The sequence below is a fragment of the Rhinoraja longicauda genome, chromosome 21, assembly GCF_053455715.1.
Source record: "Rhinoraja longicauda isolate Sanriku21f chromosome 21, sRhiLon1.1, whole genome shotgun sequence".
Taxonomy (NCBI): Eukaryota; Metazoa; Chordata; class Chondrichthyes; order Rajiformes; family Arhynchobatidae; genus Rhinoraja; species Rhinoraja longicauda.
This window is the reverse complement of record NC_135973.1, coordinates 28,090,624-28,113,146: the sequence shown is the minus strand read 5'-3', so window position 1 is coordinate 28,113,146 and position 22,523 is coordinate 28,090,624. Positions and strand designations below refer to the sequence as shown.

The 22,523-nt window shown below is 38.5% G+C and overlaps 1 protein-coding gene across 6 annotated transcripts in view; it reads left to right on the top strand.

Moving 5' to 3' along the window:
- usp7 (ubiquitin specific peptidase 7 (herpes virus-associated)) overlaps window positions 1-22,523 on the top strand; it is an 82,781-nt gene that overhangs the window by 48,328 nt on the left and 11,930 nt on the right. For all 6 annotated transcript variants that reach the window (XM_078418184.1, XM_078418183.1, XM_078418185.1 and 3 more), the window contains 17 exons: window positions 2,205-2,293; window positions 2,593-2,701; window positions 3,922-4,052; window positions 4,750-4,804; window positions 6,607-6,687; window positions 6,769-6,859; window positions 6,939-7,021; window positions 7,664-7,773; window positions 8,993-9,149; window positions 12,599-12,743; window positions 13,447-13,577; window positions 14,352-14,486; window positions 15,269-15,370; window positions 16,887-16,992; window positions 17,608-17,700; window positions 17,775-17,842; window positions 18,326-18,426. In XM_078418184.1, the coding sequence (XP_078274310.1) occupies window positions 2,205-2,293; window positions 2,593-2,701; window positions 3,922-4,052; window positions 4,750-4,804; window positions 6,607-6,687; window positions 6,769-6,859; window positions 6,939-7,021; window positions 7,664-7,773; window positions 8,993-9,149; window positions 12,599-12,743; window positions 13,447-13,577; window positions 14,352-14,486; window positions 15,269-15,370; window positions 16,887-16,992; window positions 17,608-17,700; window positions 17,775-17,842; window positions 18,326-18,426 (1,787 nt within the window). The remainder of the gene's footprint in view (window positions 1-2,204; window positions 2,294-2,592; window positions 2,702-3,921; window positions 4,053-4,749; window positions 4,805-6,606; window positions 6,688-6,768; window positions 6,860-6,938; window positions 7,022-7,663; window positions 7,774-8,992; window positions 9,150-12,598; window positions 12,744-13,446; window positions 13,578-14,351; window positions 14,487-15,268; window positions 15,371-16,886; window positions 16,993-17,607; window positions 17,701-17,774; window positions 17,843-18,325; window positions 18,427-22,523) is intronic.

Sequence of the window (22,523 nt, the reverse complement as noted above, 5' to 3'; positions counted from 1 at the left end):
TTGCTACAGGAAAGTGAGAGGTAATGCAGGGATCTGACTAAACATTTAGTGTAAAACTGCTGCAGTGGTACAAGACATGTTTCCATCAACCCACAATACTGAATTCTTGAATGTTGTCAAATAATCTTAAATTTGCTGCTAATCCGAAACTTATTTGGCAAACTTCCCTTCTAATCCAGGGTTGTCCATGTTTCCAGGTACCTGTCATGGTCTTGCTGGAGTGAGGTCTTTGATCCTTTCCAACTGAGCCATCTGGAACCTTGGTTCATTTCCTGCTATTGTTTTGTCAAGTAGCGAGAAAAGGACTTGCCAACAGGATTACATAGTTGGATTCAGTGTATGCGGCGACTTAAGTGGTCGAATAGCCAAAACATCCATTTTTGTCAATCCGACATGATCGAAACATGGACAGTCCCAGATTGCACAGGAGGCTTGCCAAATGAGGTTACAGATCAGCAGCAAATTTGATATCCCATGACAATATACAAGAAAGGATAATTCAACATTGGCCTGATTTTGTGGTCAGCGGCGAAGCAACCCCGCTTGCTGCTGACCTCGAAAGCTGCCAACCAGCAGACTGGTGTGGACTTGCCCGTCGCAGTGTTTGTCACTGTCAAGCACCAGCTTTTGTGGATTTCGAGTGTTCAGCGATCGTGATGCCATGAAGCAGGTTCAGCGGCCAATCATACTGAAGAATTCTCAGAGCAAATCAAGAAGTAAAAAGTGCAGTTTTTAACCAACTTTTTAAACGTTTTACAGAGCCAAAATAAAGATTGGAACATGCACTCGAGATTAAGGTAGAAATAGAAATATCATAAACTGGGTTTTTCAATTTAAACAGGTATAGAATTTTGAAATTTGATGGAATCATGATCCAAACTTGGTACCAGAGTTGTAATTGTGTGGTAGTTAAGGCTAAGCCATTAAACACTCAATAGCACAGCAATCAGCTTAGCATTATATATTTGATGTTTCTATGGCAAAGGTACGAAGTTCTTGCCGATTCACTGATCTCTGCAAATTTTGCTGGCAAAGGAAGCAATAGCATGTGTTAATAAGCTGAAAGTTATTAACACTAGTTTTAAAACTTGTGGTGTGCACATGCAAATACAAGGTAGAGTTGCCGTGATTCCTTCATTAGAATAGTAGCTACTGAAATGTTCACCGTTGCTTCTTGGCATAAACCTGCAAATTTACAAAATAGCACTGTCCAAGACAGGTAAAAATGTGCCAGCCTTCCCTTTGTTCCTCATTGATTTTTAGATAATCATCACTGCTTGAAATCCAATTAAAAGCAATACTCTGCTATTAAAGTGTAAAATAATTAAGAGTTTAGATTTTACTGCTATATATCCCTCAATTTTCATTGATTTGGTTTCTTTTCCTTCATCGCAGTTTCACAATCTTCAAGAATATTTGCTGTACTATAGGAATTGTTTGGGAAGCTTCTATTTTCCACCCTGAATATTATTATTTTTTTCTGATTACTTTGCAATTTGAACAATTTCAAGTTCTAATTTGCAATATTATTATTATGCTTAACCTTTCTGTTAGTCTCGTGTCTTTTTATTTTCTGACCCCAGGTATATTTCAATTTTTGTTGTTGTTTGAATTGTTATATTTTAGGAAACAATTATTCACTTGCATTATTTTGCTAACTCTGATAAACAGAGGCCTGGAGGCATAACTCTATATATATGTTTAACTTAAAAAATAAGTGACTTTGGAAACTTCCTGTTGTTTCACTTTCCCTTGTAAATCCTAATGTTATACTTTTGTACTGTTGTGCCGTTATATTTGGTCTTCAATTGAGCCTAATTCTTGTGGTAAACATATATCTACATTATTTTTGGTTGTCCCTGAGGTTTGATGTTGCTGTGATATTTTTGATATTTTCCTGGAAACACTATTATAGTTTGGGTGAGTTGTGAATCATTGAATGTTAAAAAACATGCCTATTGATTTTAAACAAGACATTCCCTAAAACTTGTTCAAATGGGGAATAGAGAACAGAAATTTCCAAATGAATATTAAGTCATTTGCAATGTTGTGTTGCCAGTGCCTAGTATGTTCCCGAATTCTAGTCTCATTACTTGATTTTAAAATGTGAACAATTAACATGAGTTTTACTTTTTTGTTGAAAAAGCATCGGAATGAAATTTACGATTGAATGCTTAATTAGAATCTATTTAAAATCTCTTTAGGAAGCAACTGATGCCGAAAAAGGTTTCATAGAAGATGACAAGGTTACATTTGAAGTCTTTGTTCAGGCTGATGCACCACATGGTGTAGCGTAAGTATTGTATTGGGATTATATTTTGGGTATTTTAGAAATTGATTAATGAAGAGAGATTTGCATAAATCATTAATGATTAAGCACCGTGCAAAAAGTAACATTAAATCAGGACTTTTCATGTATTATGAAACCTAGCAGGTAAAATGGGAAAACTTGCATAATAATGTCTTTGAGCCTCCTGTGAGGAACAGTCATGAAATGTTGAGCCTGCTGTGTTTCTGCATGTTTTTGCTTGCATATATCATTGGAAGGTGACAAATTATTAATGTATTATTTTTTTACATATGTCCTCCCAGGTGGGATTCTAAGAAGCATACAGGCTATGTAGGACTGAAGAACCAAGGAGCAACTTGTTACATGAATAGTTTATTGCAGACGTTGTTCTTTACGAATCATTTGAGAAAGGTAATGTGATCATCACTGTCGGGATGCTTGGAGAATAATCATTTGAAGGATACCATGACCCACAGCGGTTGTAATTTTTTCTTGAAGTTAGTTATGATGTGATGAGAATATCCCAGTAAAAACTTAATATACAAAATATATTTCAGCAAAATGTTTGAATTATCATTTGGGCATCAGTTGCTTTTCTAAAAAAAAAAAGCGATTATTTGTTGTCATGGGAGTAGCGCAGGTGCTGTGGTATGTTATTGTGTTGCATCTTTCTGGTGTGTCTTCAGCAGAGGCCTCACTTACATCTCAACGAGTTCCGAGCCTAGCGTAATGTTGAGCAACTGTAAAATTAGACAATTCTTCTCACTGATAAATTAAGGACACTAAGGGGGTATTTATAAAGAATGGGGTATTGCTTGACTACGATGAAGTTTTCGAGATGCTAAAGAGGACTATTTTAGGTGGGCATCTGTCAAACGGCTGCCCAGTCAGGCCCGAGGCTTTTTGCCTCGTCCTTTTGTCTCTTGCAAGTCCTTCCTTTTGTCTCTTGAGCATATAATATCTTCTTGGGTTATTCCCTATGATGCACAGATTTCTGTGGATAAGCATTGGAAAATCAAAAAAAAATTGCTGCTACTAGAAAAGGGAAATATAAAAAATACTGAAATTTCTCAACGGGTCAGGCAACATCTATGTGAAACGGCAAATAGTTAATGCCTCTGGTCCAAGCCCTTTCGTCAGAGGAAAATGGGCTCATTATTTTGTGGCAAAGAAGGCATGTGTGGTGGTGAGGGGGTGGGTGGGAGAGGTAGGTGGGGGATTAAGGGGAAGGAGATGGGTAGAATAAGGGGTAATATCTGAGGTGAAGCCAAATACCTTAACGTAGTAGTTAGGTTCACGTTATGAATAAAGTGGCAGGCAAGTGGAAGCTCAGGGTCACTTCTGAGGACTGCATGATTGCATTTGTGATTTGGTGCCATGCATGAGCTGATGTTACTGCTTGGGTGCTTGCCCTTTGTGTAAATAGAACACATCAGTGTCAGACTGCAAATTAGGCAACAGTGTGGCCATTTGCAGGTTGAACATGCTATTTTCCATTATTTGGAATTCACTGAGATTTTTTTGTGTCATTACCCATCACACACTGAACTTAAAAATGATTTCTGCTATGATTAAAATATGTTTTCTGTCATACCAGTTCCCATAACATTTAATTTGATTTGTTATCATAGGCTGTCTATATGATGCCAACAGATGGGGATGATTCATCCAAGAGTGTTCCTTTAGCATTGCAACGGGTGTTCTATGAGTTGCAACACAGTGATAAACCTGTTGGAACCAAGAAACTGACAAAGTCTTTTGGGTAAGTGGAAACTTGTACTCCCATGAGGGAAATTCTTTTCCTTGATTAGTTTAGTTTGAGATACAGCGTGGAAACAGGCTCTTCGGACCACCGAGTCCGCACCAACCAGCGATCCCCGCACATTAGCACTGTCCTACATACACTGGGGACAATTTTACATTTGTACGAAGCCAATTAACCTACAAAGCTGTACGTCTTTGGAGTGTGGGAGAAAACCGAGGACCTCGGAGAAAACCCACACGGTCACGGAGAGAATGTACATGAGTGTACTCCAGTCCTCGAACAAATTAGCATCGTGACATTTTCTGATAGGTTATGTGTGATGTATTGGTTATGTAATTGTAACACAATAACAAGTAATTCAAATTTAAAATGCAACGTAGTGTGTTTTGTGCCTTTTCCAAGTTGATTAAGAGTGAATAAAATGATGAACGCTTGCATGAGTGACCCACTTCCATTTAACTGTAAATTAGCCATGACTATTGTGATGTGACTATTTGCAAGTGGAAGGTGCTCCTATTCTCAAAAATATTGCCCCTTTTATGCTACATTCTAAAACATCGTACTGTGGTTTCCCAGCTTGAATAAGCCTTTTTGGAAAATTTGTGCACATTAATGAAATTATAGTTCTCCTTAGAAAATGTGATTATTACAGCTCAAATGTGGTGGTATTCTAAATAAATTAATTGTCTCCTAGCTGGGAAACACTAGACAGTTTTATGCAACATGACGTCCAGGAACTCTGCAGGGTGGTAAGTTATTTCACTGTATAAATTCATTATTTGCATATGTTGCATGCAGATATATTAATTCTCTAGTTCTATTGTTCAATAACAACTTCCCAAGAGTTGAGTCTTAAAATTTAAATGCAGGGTGTTTTTGTACGGTTTGATTTGAAACTTGGCCTCAATTGTATACATATATGAAACATATATGCAGCAATATATATGAAACCTATATGCCTCAATTGAAACATATATGCAGCAATAAATATTTGCACCCCCTCTGCTCGTCCAATATGTAGAAAGGAACTGCAGATGCTGGTTTACGTCAAAGATAGACGCAAAATGATGGAGTAACTGTCTGAAGAAGGGTCTTTACCCGAAACATCATCGATCCCTACTCTAAAGGGGTGCTACATGTCCTGAAGACAGCATTACTCCAGCATTTCGTGTCCATCTTCTGCTAGTCCAATGTTGGCCTCAATACTACTTTCCTGCGGTCTCTCCATACCCTTGATTATCTGGTAGTTCAAATGTCTGTCTCCACCTTGAATATATTCACTGACTCCAAAGCTGAGATAAAGATTTTAAGAGTCGCCGCCCTCTGAAGAAATTCCTGCTCCTCCATCTTGAGCAAGTGACCCCTTATTCTGAAACTGACTTCTATTTCTGAGTGAACTATTATAAAACATTTTGGTATCCCAAACATGAATCCTAAGAATCTTGCATGTTTTTAACTATAACTCCGAGGTCCCCCAACCTGCTCAATTGTCACACGTCAGCCCATTGTCTCAGGAATTAAATCTTTGAAACCTAACTGCATTGCTTCCAAAGCAAGTGTTTCTTTCCTTAAATATGACTGCTAAACTTTTGATAGCATCACAGGGCACACAGAACTTCAGGTATACCCTGTGATGTTGTTATCAAATGTTCCCTTTTTTTAAAAAAGCTTAAATGCTTGGTGATTCTAGACTAACATTCCATTAGACTTGCTAATTCTGTATCTGCATGCCAAGTTAAATCTTTTGTATTTCCTGGCCCACTGATGCTTTTTATACAACAATATTTGCTATTTTCACTCCATTAGTTTTTTTATTCTTCTGAAATGGACAACTTTTATCCATACAAAAAAAATTAAACTTTTAGCCTTAATGTTTTAAAACTCCTAACTTGGAGCTGGTAATTTATTTTATAATTCTGCAAGTACCTATAAAGAAACTTGCAATCAAGGTTAATATTTAGGATATTCAAATTACATCTTGGAGTTGTGGTAGCAGCAACTACAACATTAATTACTCCTCTCCTATATTGAGTTGGTGCAGACTATTCTGCAAAGTTTATATCTCTCTTGGAAACAGGTGTGAAATATTCTACTTGGTAGCAGCAGGGTCTCGGCAAATAATAAATACTTGAATAATGAAATAACAAATTTTATACACCAGCTGTCCGTGCTCAGCACATGTCTGTGTTGCTTTCTAGGGATTGCTGTTGGCAAATGCAGAATACTGTAACATTAATTATAGATTGAGCAGCTTTTGTTTTCAAAACCCTGCTGACTTGGATATATGAAATAGGCAGTAAAGTTCTGATTGACTAACAATAAGCAAAGTATCCTTAATCATTCCAAGTTGAACTCTTTCATTGCTGTTATAAACACTCACTCCTGTGAAAATCATCGGATACTTCCACGAATCAAAGGGACATACCTATATGGCTGACACACAGGCAGTGGAGATCTGCGAAATTGGTCCTGATTAAATGCATTTTTAGTTTGTGAAAGAACTTCTGTCTGTAAAAAAAATAATCTGATAGAATCTGCAATTTTTTTTCAGTTACTTGATAATGTGGAGAATAAAATGAAAGGTACCTGCGTAGAAGGAACTATTCCAAAATTATTCAGAGGGAAAATGGTGGTAAGTAGTGTTAAATTACTAGTAGAATTCAAATTTGTTATTTATTTTCACATTCTGAGCATCTTTATTTCATTTTTCAAGTCGTATATTCAATGCAAGCATGTGGAGTATCGATCTGAGAGAATAGAAGATTACTATGATATTCAACTCGGTATAAAGGGAAAGAAAAACAGTGAGTACAACTTTGATTTGTATATTTCAACGTTTGTGCATTACAACAAATTAATAGCATCCTTGCTTTTGCTTCACAGTATTTGAATCTTTCAAAGATTATGTGGCAGTGGAACTGCTGGATGGGGACAACAAATATGATGCTGGCGAGCATGGTTTACAGGTATGTTTCTAGCCCTGTACACTAAGGAAACATGAGTCATTTAACTGAACATAGCAATGGCTTATCTTTTTTAATATAGTTATATTGTTTGCTCACACAAATTATTTTAGACACGTTCAATTGCATTAAACTTTAAAACTATTCAGCGCATACATTTTGACAAGTATTTTCTGTTTTCAGCCTGACCTTGCATTAAAATTGTAACAAATTCAATTGCAGAAGTTTCCTTCTCCAGTTTTCATTCAAAATTAAACAGGAACCATATTAAACATGGTGCAACTGTGATGTTATCTGTTCTGACCAAGGCAAATTCATAAATGAGTTTGGTCCCTGTTTCCAGTAACCGCTGACTGCATTTTTGCTGTTGTAAATCTTTTCCAGTAGTTAGTTTAAATAACTGCACCTACTTTGCATGATCATCCAAAATTTGCAAAAGACTATTTGTCCGGTTTGTAAAATTGTTATAACGACAGTTCTCGGCTACATCTGGTGAAATTGTCACTTGGGTCCAATCTATGTCCAGTAAAGCCTTCCCGTTGTGCACCTGGGACATCACTCTGGTCCTGTGGTGAAGGACATTTGATCGTGTGTGTGTGTGTGTATGTGTGTGTGTATATGCTAATATCAATCTACTCTCCACAGGATGCAGAAAAAGGTGTGAAGTTTCTTACCTTTCCACCAGCGTTACATCTTCAGCTTATGCGTTTCATGTATGACCCACAGACTGATCAAAATATCAAGATAAATGACAGGTAAGCTAACTTTTTGGCAAGCTTGTCTTGGCATTGAATTTAATTTAAATGAATAGGTACAATCTTTTAACATGGGTTCAAACATGAATTTTAGTTCTTAATTGACATTTTGTACATCTTTCTGGCAAAATTATGGTTTAGTTTATTGTCACGTGTACCGAGATACAGTGGCATGCTTTTTATATTTTGATCTGTTCTACTTAATATTTTGTTGCTGGGTACTGACTTGGATCATATATGATGATAAACTATGTATTGATTTTGGTACTTGCATAGAAAATTGTTTCAAACCCTCAACTAGTTTTGGCTTTTAAATGCATATTCATATTGCTGCCGACAGTTCCCAATTTTAGTTTGTAAATGAACTCTTTTAGAGGATCTCTGCTGTAACCCGATGACAAAATAGGTGAATTTTCTCCCCAATATCCAAACCTGTAGCCATGAAGATTGTATACCAGGGCTCCATCAACCTTGTAGAACCACGTGATGTGTGATAGGTGTGGGACACCTGTTGCTTCCATCCTTTCACATAAGAAAAGTCAGGCATGTCAGTCTGAGGTCACAAAAGAATCTGCATAGAAATGAAGAAGATTAAATATCATTGATCTTGGGGAAATTGATGTCAGTCAAATTGATCAATAATGGTCAACACTGGTAAAATTCCTCAAATGCCAAGTTGTTATTGCAAGTTGTTTCCGAAATCATAAAAATTAAGTCTGCTTGCATTAAAGGGCTGTGAAGAGCAGTATATTTTTGAGTAGCAACAAAAGTGCAACGAAGACCCATTTATTTATTCACAGATCAATTTTAGACTGCAAAGCAGCAGGTTATTTTTAATTGACAACAAATGGGCAGAATTTGATTTGGAGGTAAATTAAAAAATTTTAGGGATCTGGTGAGGCCAGTGTTCATTGCCCATGCCTAATTAATTTTGAGAATATGGTGGTGCACTGCCTTTAGAACAGTCCCTTTGCTGTGCTGGTGAAGATTCCTATAGTACTATTGTTTAGACCCAATGAAACTGAAGAACTGGCAAGATAACTTGGTGACAGGATGGTGGCTAATCAATCTACTAATCAGTACATATTTGGGATGAGGAGCAACCCAAAAGAAATATGTACAAACTCCACACAGATATCACAGATCAGGATTGAACCAGATTTTGCTGAGCTATAAAAATGAGCCATTTTCATTCAACAACGATTTTTTCGTTTTGTAGATTTGAATTTCCTGAGCACTTGCCCCTGGATGAATTCCTTCAGAAACGTGACACCAAAGATTCTGCTAATTACATACTACATGCAGTGCTGGTGCACAGTGGAGATAATCATGGTGGACACTATGTAGTCTACCTCAACCCCAAGGGAGATGGTAAAGTGAGTATATAAACAAGTGCAGCAGCACGCATGATGTAAACACCAATGTAATCATTAATGAGTTTTCATGGGTATTTTAAAGAAGCATTTTTATTTTATCACGATTGACTACAGTTTGATAACTAGACTAAAATGGCATTAGTTCCTCAATTACTGGGGACACTTTTTTTCTACATTGCTGGGTGGGAAAATGATTGATCAGTATAATAGATTTGCTACGGCAGCTTGAACATTGGGTTTGTTTCCTTGTGGATGAATTTTAAAGTTGGAAATTAAGTGTCTCAGTAAACACAGAACAGTGTAGTGCAGGAACGGTCCCTTCAGCCCACAATGTTTATGCTAAACATGCCAAGTTAAACCAATCTCTTCACTGCACTTCCGTGTGTTTCCACCACCACCGCGGCAATGCGTTCCAGTCCCCCGCCACCCTGTGTTTTAAAAAAACTTGCCCTGCACATAGCCATTAAACATTCCCCCTCTCACCTTATAGCTGTGCTCTCTAGTGTTGGATTTTTCCACCCTGGGGAAAAAGGTCCTGACTGTCCCTCCTATCTATGCCTTAATTATATACTGCATATCATTATATATCAGATGATATACTCAATTCAAGTCTCCCCTCAACCTCTGATCTTCCAGAGAAGACAATCCAAGTATACCCACCTCTCCTTGCAGTTGAAATCCTCTAATCCAGTCAGAATTCTTATAAACAGTCACTTTTGGGGGGAATGTGGGGGGCACCTAAATGTTCTACTCGTTAGAATTGTTTTTCATAAAAAATAAATCTGTATTATTTTAAACCACATCAAAAGATGAATTTATATTTCTGGTATCTAGAAAGATTTGGTGTACCTGGTTTTTATACTCCTAAGCAAGGAATGCTTGTTTTAAAATGGGTTTTCAATAGTGGCTGATCAAAGCTGTAGTCGAGCTTCGTTTACTCTGAATCATGCTTACTTTCTTCATCAAAGGCTAAATTATGAGCAATCTGTCGTTTGATAGATTTTTTGACACTCGCCATTTCATTTGTAAGAAATGTGTTTTAAAAATAATATCAAAACTTTGGGGTGGGGAGGGTAGGTAGCTGTGCCAAGTGATAGAATGAGAGAAAGATGTGGAATGGTGTATGGCTGAAAGTGACTGGTGAAGGTTTGCTAATATAATTACTTGAATAAGGAAAATACTTGAATGAAGATTGAAAGAAAAAAGAGAATGCTGGGACTTGGAGATACAAATCGGGGGGAAAAAAGATGGTGACAAAATTAAATTTAAGACAATATTCAATAGGTTAGGCAGCATCTGTAGAGAGAGAAACAAGGTTGACCTTTCAGAAACATCTAGTACTCTGTTATCTGAAGTTGTTGATTCAAGCCTTGAAAGCATGTAGCTCATTAGAAAATGAGATGTTCTTTGGGACAATGTTGGGCTTGGTTGGAAAGGTGCTGCAAACCTACGCCGCATCTGTGCCCAGGATGAGGCTTTCCATACTAGATCATCGGAGATGTCCTTATTCTTCAGGAAACGGGGTTCCCCTCTTCCATTTTAGATGAAGCTCTCACTAGGGTCTCCTCGATATCCCACAGTTCCGCTCTTGCTCCCCCTCCCCCTATTCGCAACAAGGACAGAGTCCCCCCTGTCCTCACATTCTACCCCATCAGCCGTCACATACAGCATATAATCATCCAACACTTTCGCCACCACCAACTACTGGCCACATCTTCCCATCTCCTTCATTTTCTGCTTTCTGCAGAGACCGTTCCCTTTTCAACCTGGTGAACTCGTCCCTTCCCACCCAAACCACCGCCTCCCCAGTTACTTTCCCCTGCAACTGGAGGAGATGCAATACCTGTCCCTTTACCTCCCCCCTCGACTCCATCCAAGGACCCCAACACTCTTTCCTGGTGAGGCAGAGGTTCACTTGCACCTCCTCCAACCTCATCTACGGTATCCACTATTCCATGTGTCAACTTCTGTACATTGGCGAGACCAAGTGCAGGCTCAACAAACGTTTCGCTGAACATCTCCGCTCATTCCCCCTTAACCTAACTGATCTCCTGGTTGCTCAGCACTTCAACTCCCCTCCCAGTCCCAATCTGACCTTTCTGTCCTGGGCCTCCTCCATTCACAGAGTGAGGCCCAGTGCAAATTGGAGGAACAGCACATCATATTTCGCTTGGGTATCTTAGACCCCAGTCGTATGAACATTGACTTCTCTAACTTCAAATAGCCCTTGCTTTCCCTCTCTCTCCATCCCCTCTCTCTCCATCCCCTCCCCCTTCCCAGTTCTCCCACCAGTCTTACTGTCTCCGACTACATTCTATCTCTATCCTGCCCACTCCCTTGACATCAGTCTGAAGAAGGGCCTTGACCCAAAACCTCACCCATTCCTTCTCTCCAGAGATGCTGCCTGTCCTGCTGAGTTACTCCAGCATTTTGTGAGCTGCAAACCAAAGTCAGGTTAGAGTGAGAAGGTTATGGAAAATTCAATCTTGGATTCACTCTTTTGCACTGAACGCACAAAAATAGGTGGAGGTGCAGGTAGTCTAGAGAAAGCAGTGACTGCAGAAGGACTTGAGCAGTTTGGGAGAGTGGGCAGAGAAGTGGCAGATGGAATACAGCGTAGCAAAGTGTGGAGTCATGCATTTTGGTAGTAGGAATAAAGGCGTAGACTTTTTTCTAAATGGGGAGAAAATCCAGAAATTGGGGGTGCAAAGGGACTTGAGAGTGCTGGTGCTGGATTTCCATAAAGTCAATCTGCAAGTCAAATTGGTAGTAAGGAAGGCAAATGCAATGCTAGCATTTATTTCAAGACTAGAATGCAAAAACAAGAATGTAATGCTTAGGCTCTAAGGTGCTGGTCTGGCCGCATTTGGAGTACTGTGAGCATTCTGAAGAGAAATGCAGCTACATATCATTGAAGTTATTGGAAATTGGATGATCATGTCTTGACAAGGAAGCCTTGCACTTGCTTCAGGCAGGAAGGGGGAGAGAGAGAGAGCAAGAGTAGTAAAAGTTCAACAAGTCTTTCCTGTTTTTCTACAGATCTAGCTAGCTCTGATGCATCATCCACCTAAAACAGCAACTCTGTGTTCACTGTAGTTACTGCCAGGCCTGTTGAGATTTCCTGCTTTATTTATTTGAAGTTTCCAGAATCTGGAGTACATTGCTTCCCTAGTGTTTGAGTTCCACCACAAAATCTTTCTCTTTACGTTGTTTTCATTTTCGGCTTGCATTCTTCGCCAGGGAAATGTCATGGATTTGAAATGGATCTGTTCCTCTCCACAAATGCTAGCTGACTAGCTGAATATATTCATTTTGTTTTTATTTCTGGATTTCAGCAGTTATATTAGAGCATTTCAGTTTAACTCCAAGGAATAATTAGCTGTGTTCAGCTTTTAATGAAGGCTATAACAGGTCTTGTGCTAAAATGCAGTATTTAATTGTCTTTCAAGTGGTGTAAATTCGATGACGATGTTGTATCAAGGTGTACAAAAGAAGAAGCAATTGATCACAACTACGGGGGTCATGATGATGATTTATCTGTCCGACACTGCACCAATGCTTACATGTTGGTGTACATCAGGGAATCAAAACTAAGTAAGCAAAATCAACTGCTCTCTTGAATGTATTTGTGGACCTGCCTATTTAGTTTATTTTTAATGGTGCACATTTGCCACGGACTTTAGACATCTGTTCCCAGATGCATACATAAAGTTCTTGAGTATGTGCAGTGAATTGACCTGATTTTAAAGAATAATTGCACAATCTACAGTGGTATTGTAGAGTTTCGGACAGTCCATTTATGTAACCCCATAGACAAACTCTATGGACTGTTAATGATCATATGGAATAACTGCCCTGTTGACACTTAAAATGACCATCATTGGTTTCTTTATTTAGAGACTCGATGCAGATATAATGAATTAATGTTACTATTTGCATTAACAACAAATCGTTTCCAATGTTGATATTTACATGCAATTTTCAATTAAGTTGTCAAACTGATGCCTCGTCCGTCTATTCCATTAGAATTAAGGTGGTCAAATTTGATTAAAAAATATGCTATTCAGGACGCTATTTATTTTGGAATTATTGTCAACAAATTTAGTTTATTTTGGAATGTTTGTGAATTCGCTTGCTTGCAAAATTAACAAATGCATTTGAAGGTAGTTGCTAGCTGTAAAGCACTTTGAAAGGGCAATGGTTTTTAATCATTTGTATTTTGAATAGTTAGCCCAATTTAGTCTGGTAGGTTTTGGATAATGTATGTGAACCCAGATGTTCAAAATTGTGTTTAAAGGTGAGGTTTTGCAAGCAGTCACAGACCACAACATTCCACAGCAACTGGTCGAGCGTCTTCAAGAAGAGAAGAGAGTGGAGGCTCAGAAGAGAAAGGAAAGGCAAGAGGCACACCTCTACATGCAAGTGCAGGTACTATTGCATTCACAGATCCCAGCAAACGCGATCTGTGCTCTATTTAAAGTGCGAGGAATTTGTCTCCGAACTTAAAGGAACTAACCAGTAAACCTAAAAGTTAAATGGATGCAAAGTGGATTAAATCCCAGCTAGATTATTTTAGCTATTTGCTGTTTTTGTTGTGCTTCAAAAGATTATTTTCAACATTTTGGCATTAGATAAATTTTTCAGACAAATAATGTGGTTTTATTTTTAAAGTAATTGTTCATTCCATGCCTGCCCCACACGAGTTTCATGTGAAGGCTGCTCAACCCCTCTGTCCTAGTTGTGAGAAAACCAGAGGCCATTGTCCTCACCAGTTGTATTTTAAACCACCTATGCCACTGTTTCATGCTTTGTGTTAAGATTTCTTGTGACTGAAGGCTGGGATGTTTAGTTTTTCAGTAATATACCAGATGAGCATTGAAACCACTATTTCTAATTTAACTTTTCAGGATTTATTTTATCCAGATTTCCTTGAGAGTCAAAAATTTATTTGCTTTTGCCTGTTCTTGGCTTGTGTCTGCTCTGATGCCTGCTTGTAATTTATCCTCCTTATCTTCTGTGCATAAAAGACAAACACGAAATGCAACAGGGCTTAATTTTTGTTTCCTTCCCAGCATATTTGAAACAATCCTGCATCCAATTTCATTTCATTAAAAACTTGTTTAAAATTTAAAGAACTGACATAGCTGAGGAAATGTAAATGTTTCTATATCCAAAGTAACAAATTCCTGTGTTTGATTTCAGATAGTAACAGAAGACCAGTTCTGTGGACATCAGGGTAATGATATGTACGATGAAGAAAAAGTGAAATATACAGTGTTCAAAGTCCTCAAAAACTCCACACTTGCAGAATTTGTTCAGAATTTGTCACAAACAATGGTGAATATTTTAATTAGAAATGTGCTTGATACTAGTACTTTAAATGAATATTGATTACTTTGTTTAATTGCCTAATTATTATTAAAACACTTATGCTTTTTAAACTACTTTTGATCACTACTTGACTTATGCAGCAATGGCATGTTGATCATTCCCTAATTGCTCTGCTGTTCCAGGCTTTGCCTTCAGCTGGAGCCAAATTCGAGATGTCATTCCCATAAGTTTTGTAATATTTCATTTGTCTTAATATTTCGTTACATCTTTTTCAAATTATGTTCCCAATCTGGATCAGATTTTGGTAACTGGACTTGGGGTGACTTTGGTATAACAGATATTTAGTGCACCACTTCATATGCCCTTGGAGAAGGGTGGGGGTGGGGGGTTGGTTGTGTTGTGAACCACCATCTTGATGTCAAATAGGAGCTTATAGGATTTTGACTAAATAATAAAATAAAAATAAAATTTGGAAGTCTGGTTGAAAAGGGTAGCAAATCCAGGAAACCGTAGCAAGGCACTTCAATTGATTTTGTGGATGGGGCATACAGGAGCCCATAGGCTTCAATTCTGGGTTCTATGTGTGTTTGGGTAATGGAGGGAAAATTGTGTGGCAATCTTTGTTCTGGTTGTCATTGAGCAGCTCTTGATTAAGCTACACATATTCAGCCAAGTGGCAAATATGCTATTGTGCCTCTTATGGTAGAACAACTTTGCGTATTTAGAAAGTGGTTCACATGGTGCCTTTGCCAAGACTTTCATCCAGTGACTGACTTTTTATGATTTAGGGTTATCCGCAGGAACAGATAAGGTTATGGCCAATGCAGGCCCGGAGTAATGGAACGAAGAGACCAGCAATGTTGGACTATGAAGCAGATAGCAACAAAACCGTAAGTGTATGTTTTCAAAAGCCATAATGGTATATCCATGCACTCGTGTAGACCTCGTTGATTTCATCAAATTCACTTTGGCTATCTCTGACACGCCTCTCTCGTTTCTTGATTTCTCTGTCTCCATCACAAGTGACAGACTATCGACTGACCTGCTCCAAACCTACTGACTCCCACGGTTACCTGGACTGCACCTCCTCCTTCTCTGCCTCTTGCACAGACACTATCCTCTACTCCCAATTTATGTGTGTCTGCTGCAATTGCCTCAAAACTGAGGCTTTCCATTCTAGGACATCTGAGATTACCTCTTTCTTCAGTAAATGTGGTTCTTTTCCTCCCCACGTTCCTCCCCCACTCTCATAGATGGGAACCTCACCCGCATCTCCTAGTAGTTCTGCTCTCGGTTCCCTTCCCCTGGACAGAACAAGGATAGACCACATCTGGTCCTTGCCTTTCAACCCAGCAGTCTCCGTTATGCAACACTTTATTCTCCAATATTTCCATCACCTTCAGTGTGATCCCACCACCAGTCTCATCTTCACCCCTTTCCACCTTCTGCATTGACTACTCCCTCTGCAGCTCTCCCTTCCCACCTACACTAACTTATCTCTGGGTGTTTTCCCTTGCAACTGTTGAAGATGTAAAACCTGTCCCTGTGCATCCTCCAATATCATCTACTGCTGATGGTGTTCCTGTTATACTATACTAATATACTATCCTGATATACTATACACTATACTAACCTTTCTGTCCTAGTGAGGCCACATGCATACTGGAGGAACAGCACCTCATATTCCACTTGGGTAGCTTGGAACCTAACAGTATGAACATTGATTCTCCCATTTTAGGAAACTAATCTACAAATAACCCCCTTTGTTTACTTATTTATGTGCGGTGTTGCATTTTGGGAAGTCAAACCACGTCACAGGTCAAGAAGGATTTCGGCACATTGACCTTCAGTCACAGTATTGAGTATAGAAGTTGGGAGGTCATGCTGCAATTGTACAAGACATTGCTGAAGCCACTTTTGGAGTACTCTGTTCGGTTTTGGTCACCATGTTATAAGAAAGATATTGTTAAACTGGAAAGGGTGCAGAGAAGATTTACGAGGATGTTGCCAGGACTTGAGGACCTACGCTATCGGGAAAGATTGAGCAGACCAGGACTTTATTCCTTGGAGCCCAGGATGAGGGGTGATCTTAGAGGTGTATAAGATCATGAGAGGAATGGCTAGGTTGAATGCAGTCTTTTGTGAATCCAGAGTTGGAATCAAAAGCGTTTACAGTGAAGCAGGAAAAATTTAATAAGAAGCTGGAGGGCAACATTTTTACACAAAGAGTGATGGGTATATTGAACGAGCTGCTGGAGGAGGTAGTTGAGCCAGGTACTATCACATTAAATATGACATGCAGATATATTGGATTTTAAACCATTTTCCAGTATGGGAAAAAAGTTTTCTATTAAAATGTCAATGAAACGCAAGTTAAATATGCAGTAACAACCATTTCCCCCTCAGATGATTGAATTGAGTGATAATGACAACCCATGGACAATATTTCTAGAGACTGTAGATCCAGAATTGGCTGCCAGCGGAGCAACGTTGCCCAAATTTGATAAAGATCGTAAGTTCACATTACAATGCCCTTACGTATTGTGATTATGGATAGCATTTACATTTTAGTTCTGTCATGCTTGATTCAAGATGAGCTGTTAGGAAATGACACAAGGAGTAGGCTACCAGGCCCCTTAAACATTCCCTGACAATTAATACGATCATAGCTGATCCATGCTGGCCGATGGTCCCTTTCGACCTGTAACCTTCGACTTCAAATGCTTATCTCGTCTGCCATTTATTTCCTGTTATTAACTCGCGATTTGAGATTGCACACTTATGAAGTATAAACATATAGTCATATGTGTAGGTTTAAACCTATGATAGACCCAAACAGCTGGTAACTCGGCGGGTCAGACAGCATCTCTGGAGAAAAGGAATGGGTGGTTTTTCATGTCGAGACCCTTCCTCAGACTGAAGAGTGGACTCGACCCGAAACGTCACTTATTCCTTTTCTCCAGAGGTGTTGGCTGACACGTTGTGTTACTCCAGCTTTTTGGGTCTATGTAACCAGATGAGTTAGGAGCAGGGGGGGGGGGTCACTTGGCTATAACTTTTCATCTTATTGTGCATCATGTTTTCATGCTAACGGTACTGTAGATAACAGCTGTTTCTATTTCTTCAGATGATGTGATGTTGTTTTTGAAGATGTATGATCCCAAAGCTCGCAGTTTGAATTACTGTGGACATATCTACACCCCTATATCGTGTAAAATCCGTAAGTTGAGAATTATTATTGCAGATGTTAACTTTGTATTGTGTTTCAAATAACAGTTACATTATTTTGTGCAGGTGATTTATTGCCAATCATGTGTGAGAGAGCAGGCTTTCTGCAAGGAACTAACCTTATCCTCTATGAGGTATGATAAACACAATGTCTATTTGTACAATATGCTATGATTAAAGTATAACCTTGCCATAAGAATGTGACTACAAATATTGTTCATTTGGGGATTTATAAATTAAAAAATAAATGTTTCAAACCTTCAATGACCTTGTCATTTTATTTCATTTTCACCCCTGTCTAGAGTGGGGAGAATGAAAATGTACAGATTCAAGCTACGTAAATTTAAAATTGTTTAATTTTAAAAAAATATTTAAATTTTTCTATTTCGGAACAAGTAAAAATTTGGTATTAGTGTTTCAATCGAAGCAATTAAATTAATTTAAAGTACAGATCTTTTGAAAATTTGGGTTACCTTTTTTATCGTTATGTTTAGCTGTTTGTTGAAAAATTTGACTTTTACAATGTAATAGCAAATAAATGATTGTCATTATAAATTGTTACTGACTGTATTTTTTTAAATTACTGTAATTGAATTGTAAAACTGTCTTTACTTTAGGAAGTAAAACCCAATTTAACTGAGAGAATTCAAGACTATGAAGTGTCTCTTGATAAAGCACTTGATGAACTCATGGATGGCGATATTATAGTATTTCAGAAGTAAGTAATGTTTCAGAGCAAATTAATGGTTCAACTCGTCAGGTTAAGTTTTAGTGTGAAATGCCCTTAAATTTATGTGGGGGAACAGGTGGTGAAATCCTAAAAAAAAAATTATTGGGAGAGCCATGGTTATAATTTAAAAAGTAGAGGAAAGGTGACAACTGTGAAATTATTATTTACAATACTATAGAAATTCACAGAACAAATTTCACCGCCAATTTTAAAGTTGGCCTTGCAGTGTAAAACTTTGGACCAAAAGTCACAAAGACGATCATTCTTAAATGGCTCTTTATCCTTAAAGCTAGTAATATGATGGAACATCCTTAAAGCTAGTAATATGATGGAACTCTAAGCTTATCTTGAGCTGGGTGAGAGTTGAAATCCTACTATCCAAGTGGCCCATAATATATCAGACATGAAACCATTCTTAATTACCTGCGTGAAACTAATTTTTTTTAAATTCTTAAAATCTTAAGATTTTAATGCAAAAAAAGTTTTCTTGCATTTAAAAAAACGTGATCCATCTGGAGCAAGCCAAACAACCTCCCAAGTCTGCTCTACCATTCAGTTATATTAATGCATCAGTTGCTGGATATCACAGCAATATTGATTTGTAAAAGCATTGATTGTGCACTTTGCATTTCCTTTACTGTGCAGAACATGTCATTTCATGGGGTAAGATGCAACAGCTGGCAACAAGCTGTTATTATTACAGCATAATACCCAGAAGCCAACTATTCATATGGGTTATTGACCAATCTTGTCCATGTGAGACTTTCTGTCAAAATCCATATTGCTTACCAGGAGTTAGTGAATTATATATAGAATGGGAATCCTGAGCTCTTTTTCTCTCCCTCCTTAATCCATAGCTCTTGAAGCTAACTGAAGTGCAACCACAGTTGTCCCATTTTTGGCAGGTAATCTTGATTTGAGCCAAGATGTAGGCTGGCGTTTTGTTTTTAAGGTATTCTGGCAGCCATTTCTCATTCTTTAAGCCATGAGGAACCTTGTGCTTGATTTCTACGGTTTAAGACCTAGATGTACAGCACATAAACAGGCCCTTTGACTATCTACACAACTCCAGTTTATCTCTGTGTAATCTTTTCAACCCCCTGACTGCATAGGTTCACCTGCCCTTCCAAGGACATTTTACAGTAGCCAATTAACTAGCCAACCTGCTTATCTTTGGCCCGTGAAAAGAAATCTGATCACCCTGGGGAAAAGCGCATGTCTTGGGAGAATGTGCAACTTGGGGTCAGGATCAATTATCTGGAGCTGTGAGCAGCACCAACCACTGTACCACCCTGATGCATTAATAACCACCTTATAGTTTGCCTCCAGAGTTCTAAAGCTCTGGGCTTTTTTCACCTGCAGCCATAGTCTTTTGTGATCTGTGATTTGAGCTGGGGAAGCATTTTTGTATCGAACTGCAATGGAATGCTGCATTTCATCAAAACGTAAATGTTCTAAGTTAAAGTCTGCACTGATGCGCTCTACAGTTTGGTTTTCTCTTTAGCTCTCAAGAAAATGAAAACACAACTGTAATCAGTGACACTGGATACTTGTAATTATTATTGGATTTCTTTCCAATTTGGTGGCTCAAAGCATATTCCACCTTTTTTACAGTATTTTGCAGGTATCAAAATTTGCTACCCCAGCACAAAATGTAATCCGTCCTGCAGACGCACAAAACACCAGTGTGAGTTACTGCTCATTTGTGACAAGCTCCAGACCGCAGCTTGCTTCCACATTGGGTAATGAAGTTGCCTAGCCTTTGCATGTTTATGCTTATGATTGGCAAGAGGTACTATTCAATGTTGGAAAGCCAAAAAATATAACAAGTCAAGCGTTCAGCAATTGTATTATTAATGTATACTTGGATGTTGCACACATTCCAAAACTGTTTATTTTCTGTAAGCCTAACGGTATGGCAGAAGCTCCATGGCAGTATTATTCATTATTTTAATTTGAAACGCAGTTTAAAACAAAAACGAGACTTGTAATATTGGATCCTACCATTAAAATATTGCATGGTTATAAAATGTTGCACTTTAACTATTAATGAGCTGGAACATAGACGCTGGAGGACATTGGATTGGGTTTAAAGGTTGTTTAGATCATTTCTTCCAGAAATTTTAAGCTTTTTGTCTATTATATTATGTCCCTCATTTTAAAAGTATATGGTTAACACTAGCTCTGATAGTTATTTCCATAAGTGATTCATGTAGGAAAATAACTGCAGATGCTGGTACAAATCGAAGGTATCACAAAATGCTGGAGTAACTCAGCAGGTCAGGCAGCATCTCTGGAGAGAAGGAATGGGTGACGTTTTGGGTCAAGACCCTTCTTCAGTCTGAAGAAGGGTTTCAACCCGAAACGTCACCCATTCCTTCTCTCCAGAGATGCTGCCTGACCCGCTGAGTTACTCCAGCATTTTGTGATACCTTCCATAAGTGATTTCATCAGCGTTCTCAATGTTTATTGAAAATCTTGGCATCGTGTGCATTTTTTTTCTGTATTTGCATTTCATCTTTTAAGCTTGTTTTTTTTATCTGCTGGAGTTCTAGATGTTTATTGTGGGGATTGATTGTTTGCCATCAGGCAGTGGTGCATATCCAGTGAACTGCCCTGCACGAATCATCCCCCCCCCCCCAACATTTTCCAGTGGGAATAAATGAACAGTGGACAGTATTGTCCTGTTGTGACTCCTACTTTTAACTGAACCCAGAGGTCATTTGTTTTGGAAAGTTTCTATAGGGAAGAAACCTATCTCCCATTGTGGGATAGCTTTCTTACTTGTAGTATAATTTTCATAATTAATTTCACTTCCGAATTACCTGCTGGCTTTTTTAGTCTTTCGGCTCCTGTCTGCTCTGCCCCTGATTCCCAGCCTATCTGTTTATCTTCCTCCTTGAATGGAAGGTTTTCATAGTGAGAGGAACAGATTGTGTAGAACTGACCATTTGACATTGATTAAAATGGAAATAGATTGTTTTTTAATAGACAAAGGAATTACGGGGAGCGGGCAGGGAAGTGGACATGAGCTATTGTTAGTATAGTAAGACCTGAGTAATCTGGACAAGTTTCGATCGCCTAGCTTGGGGTCGGAGAGGAATTTCACAGATTTTTTCCCCCAAATTGGCCTGGGTTTTTATCCGGTTTTTCGTCTCTCCCAGTAGATCACACTGTTCTTTTGGGTGGGAAGAAGGGCGATAGTGGGAAGGGGGTTGGGGTGGGATCAGCCATGATCGTATTGAATGGCGGAGCGGGCTCGAGGAGCCGGTTGGCCTACTCCTGCTCCTATTTTCTTGTGTATTAGTTTTAAAGAACGAGAGGTCATTTTATTGAAGCAAAATTATGTTTGTTGAGTGCATCCCTTGATTATGGAGTCTTAACATTTTTAGTGTCTGTCTCCGAATACACCATTGGGACAGATATGGAGCGAGCATGCACACTAAATCATCACATCTTTCCCGCCCACACCCCCCCCCCCCCCCCCCAATTCTGCAATTTACTTGTTAACCTAATATATCATTGAGTAAACTTTGACTGTATGGCAGGCCACAATCCTAGATTTGGAAAGGTGTAGTAGAGTACAAGTAATTCTGCTATAACAGGTCCGTCCAAACTACAATTTGCATGTAACGTGATGGATGAATTGGGGCACATTATTTGTATTACCTAGGCCAAGTTTTTTATAACACAATTTTAATTAGGTTTAGGGAACTATTCAAAAGCTACTTTGATAATTGACGAGCAGAATTAAAGTTGTCTTGAGAAAAAAAATCTTTTGCGGGAAGGGGAAGAAATGTTTTTAGATAACCTCCGCACAGTAATCAAGCACCGTTGTTTTTTAAGAAGACTCCATTTCACTGCATGTGGTTATTGAAATTGACAAGCATTTGTTTATATTGACACTAGTCCATTGATACCTTACGAAGCAATGTAACATGTAGCCTTAAGTACTTGTATCTTCCAGTAACAAAGATAAACTTAATGCAAGTGAAAAGACCTTAATTTTTTTTTATGTTGAGGAAATATTTGTCATTGTGATCTTAATTCTCTGGTATCTAATCCCCTTTTCACCATTGGCACTT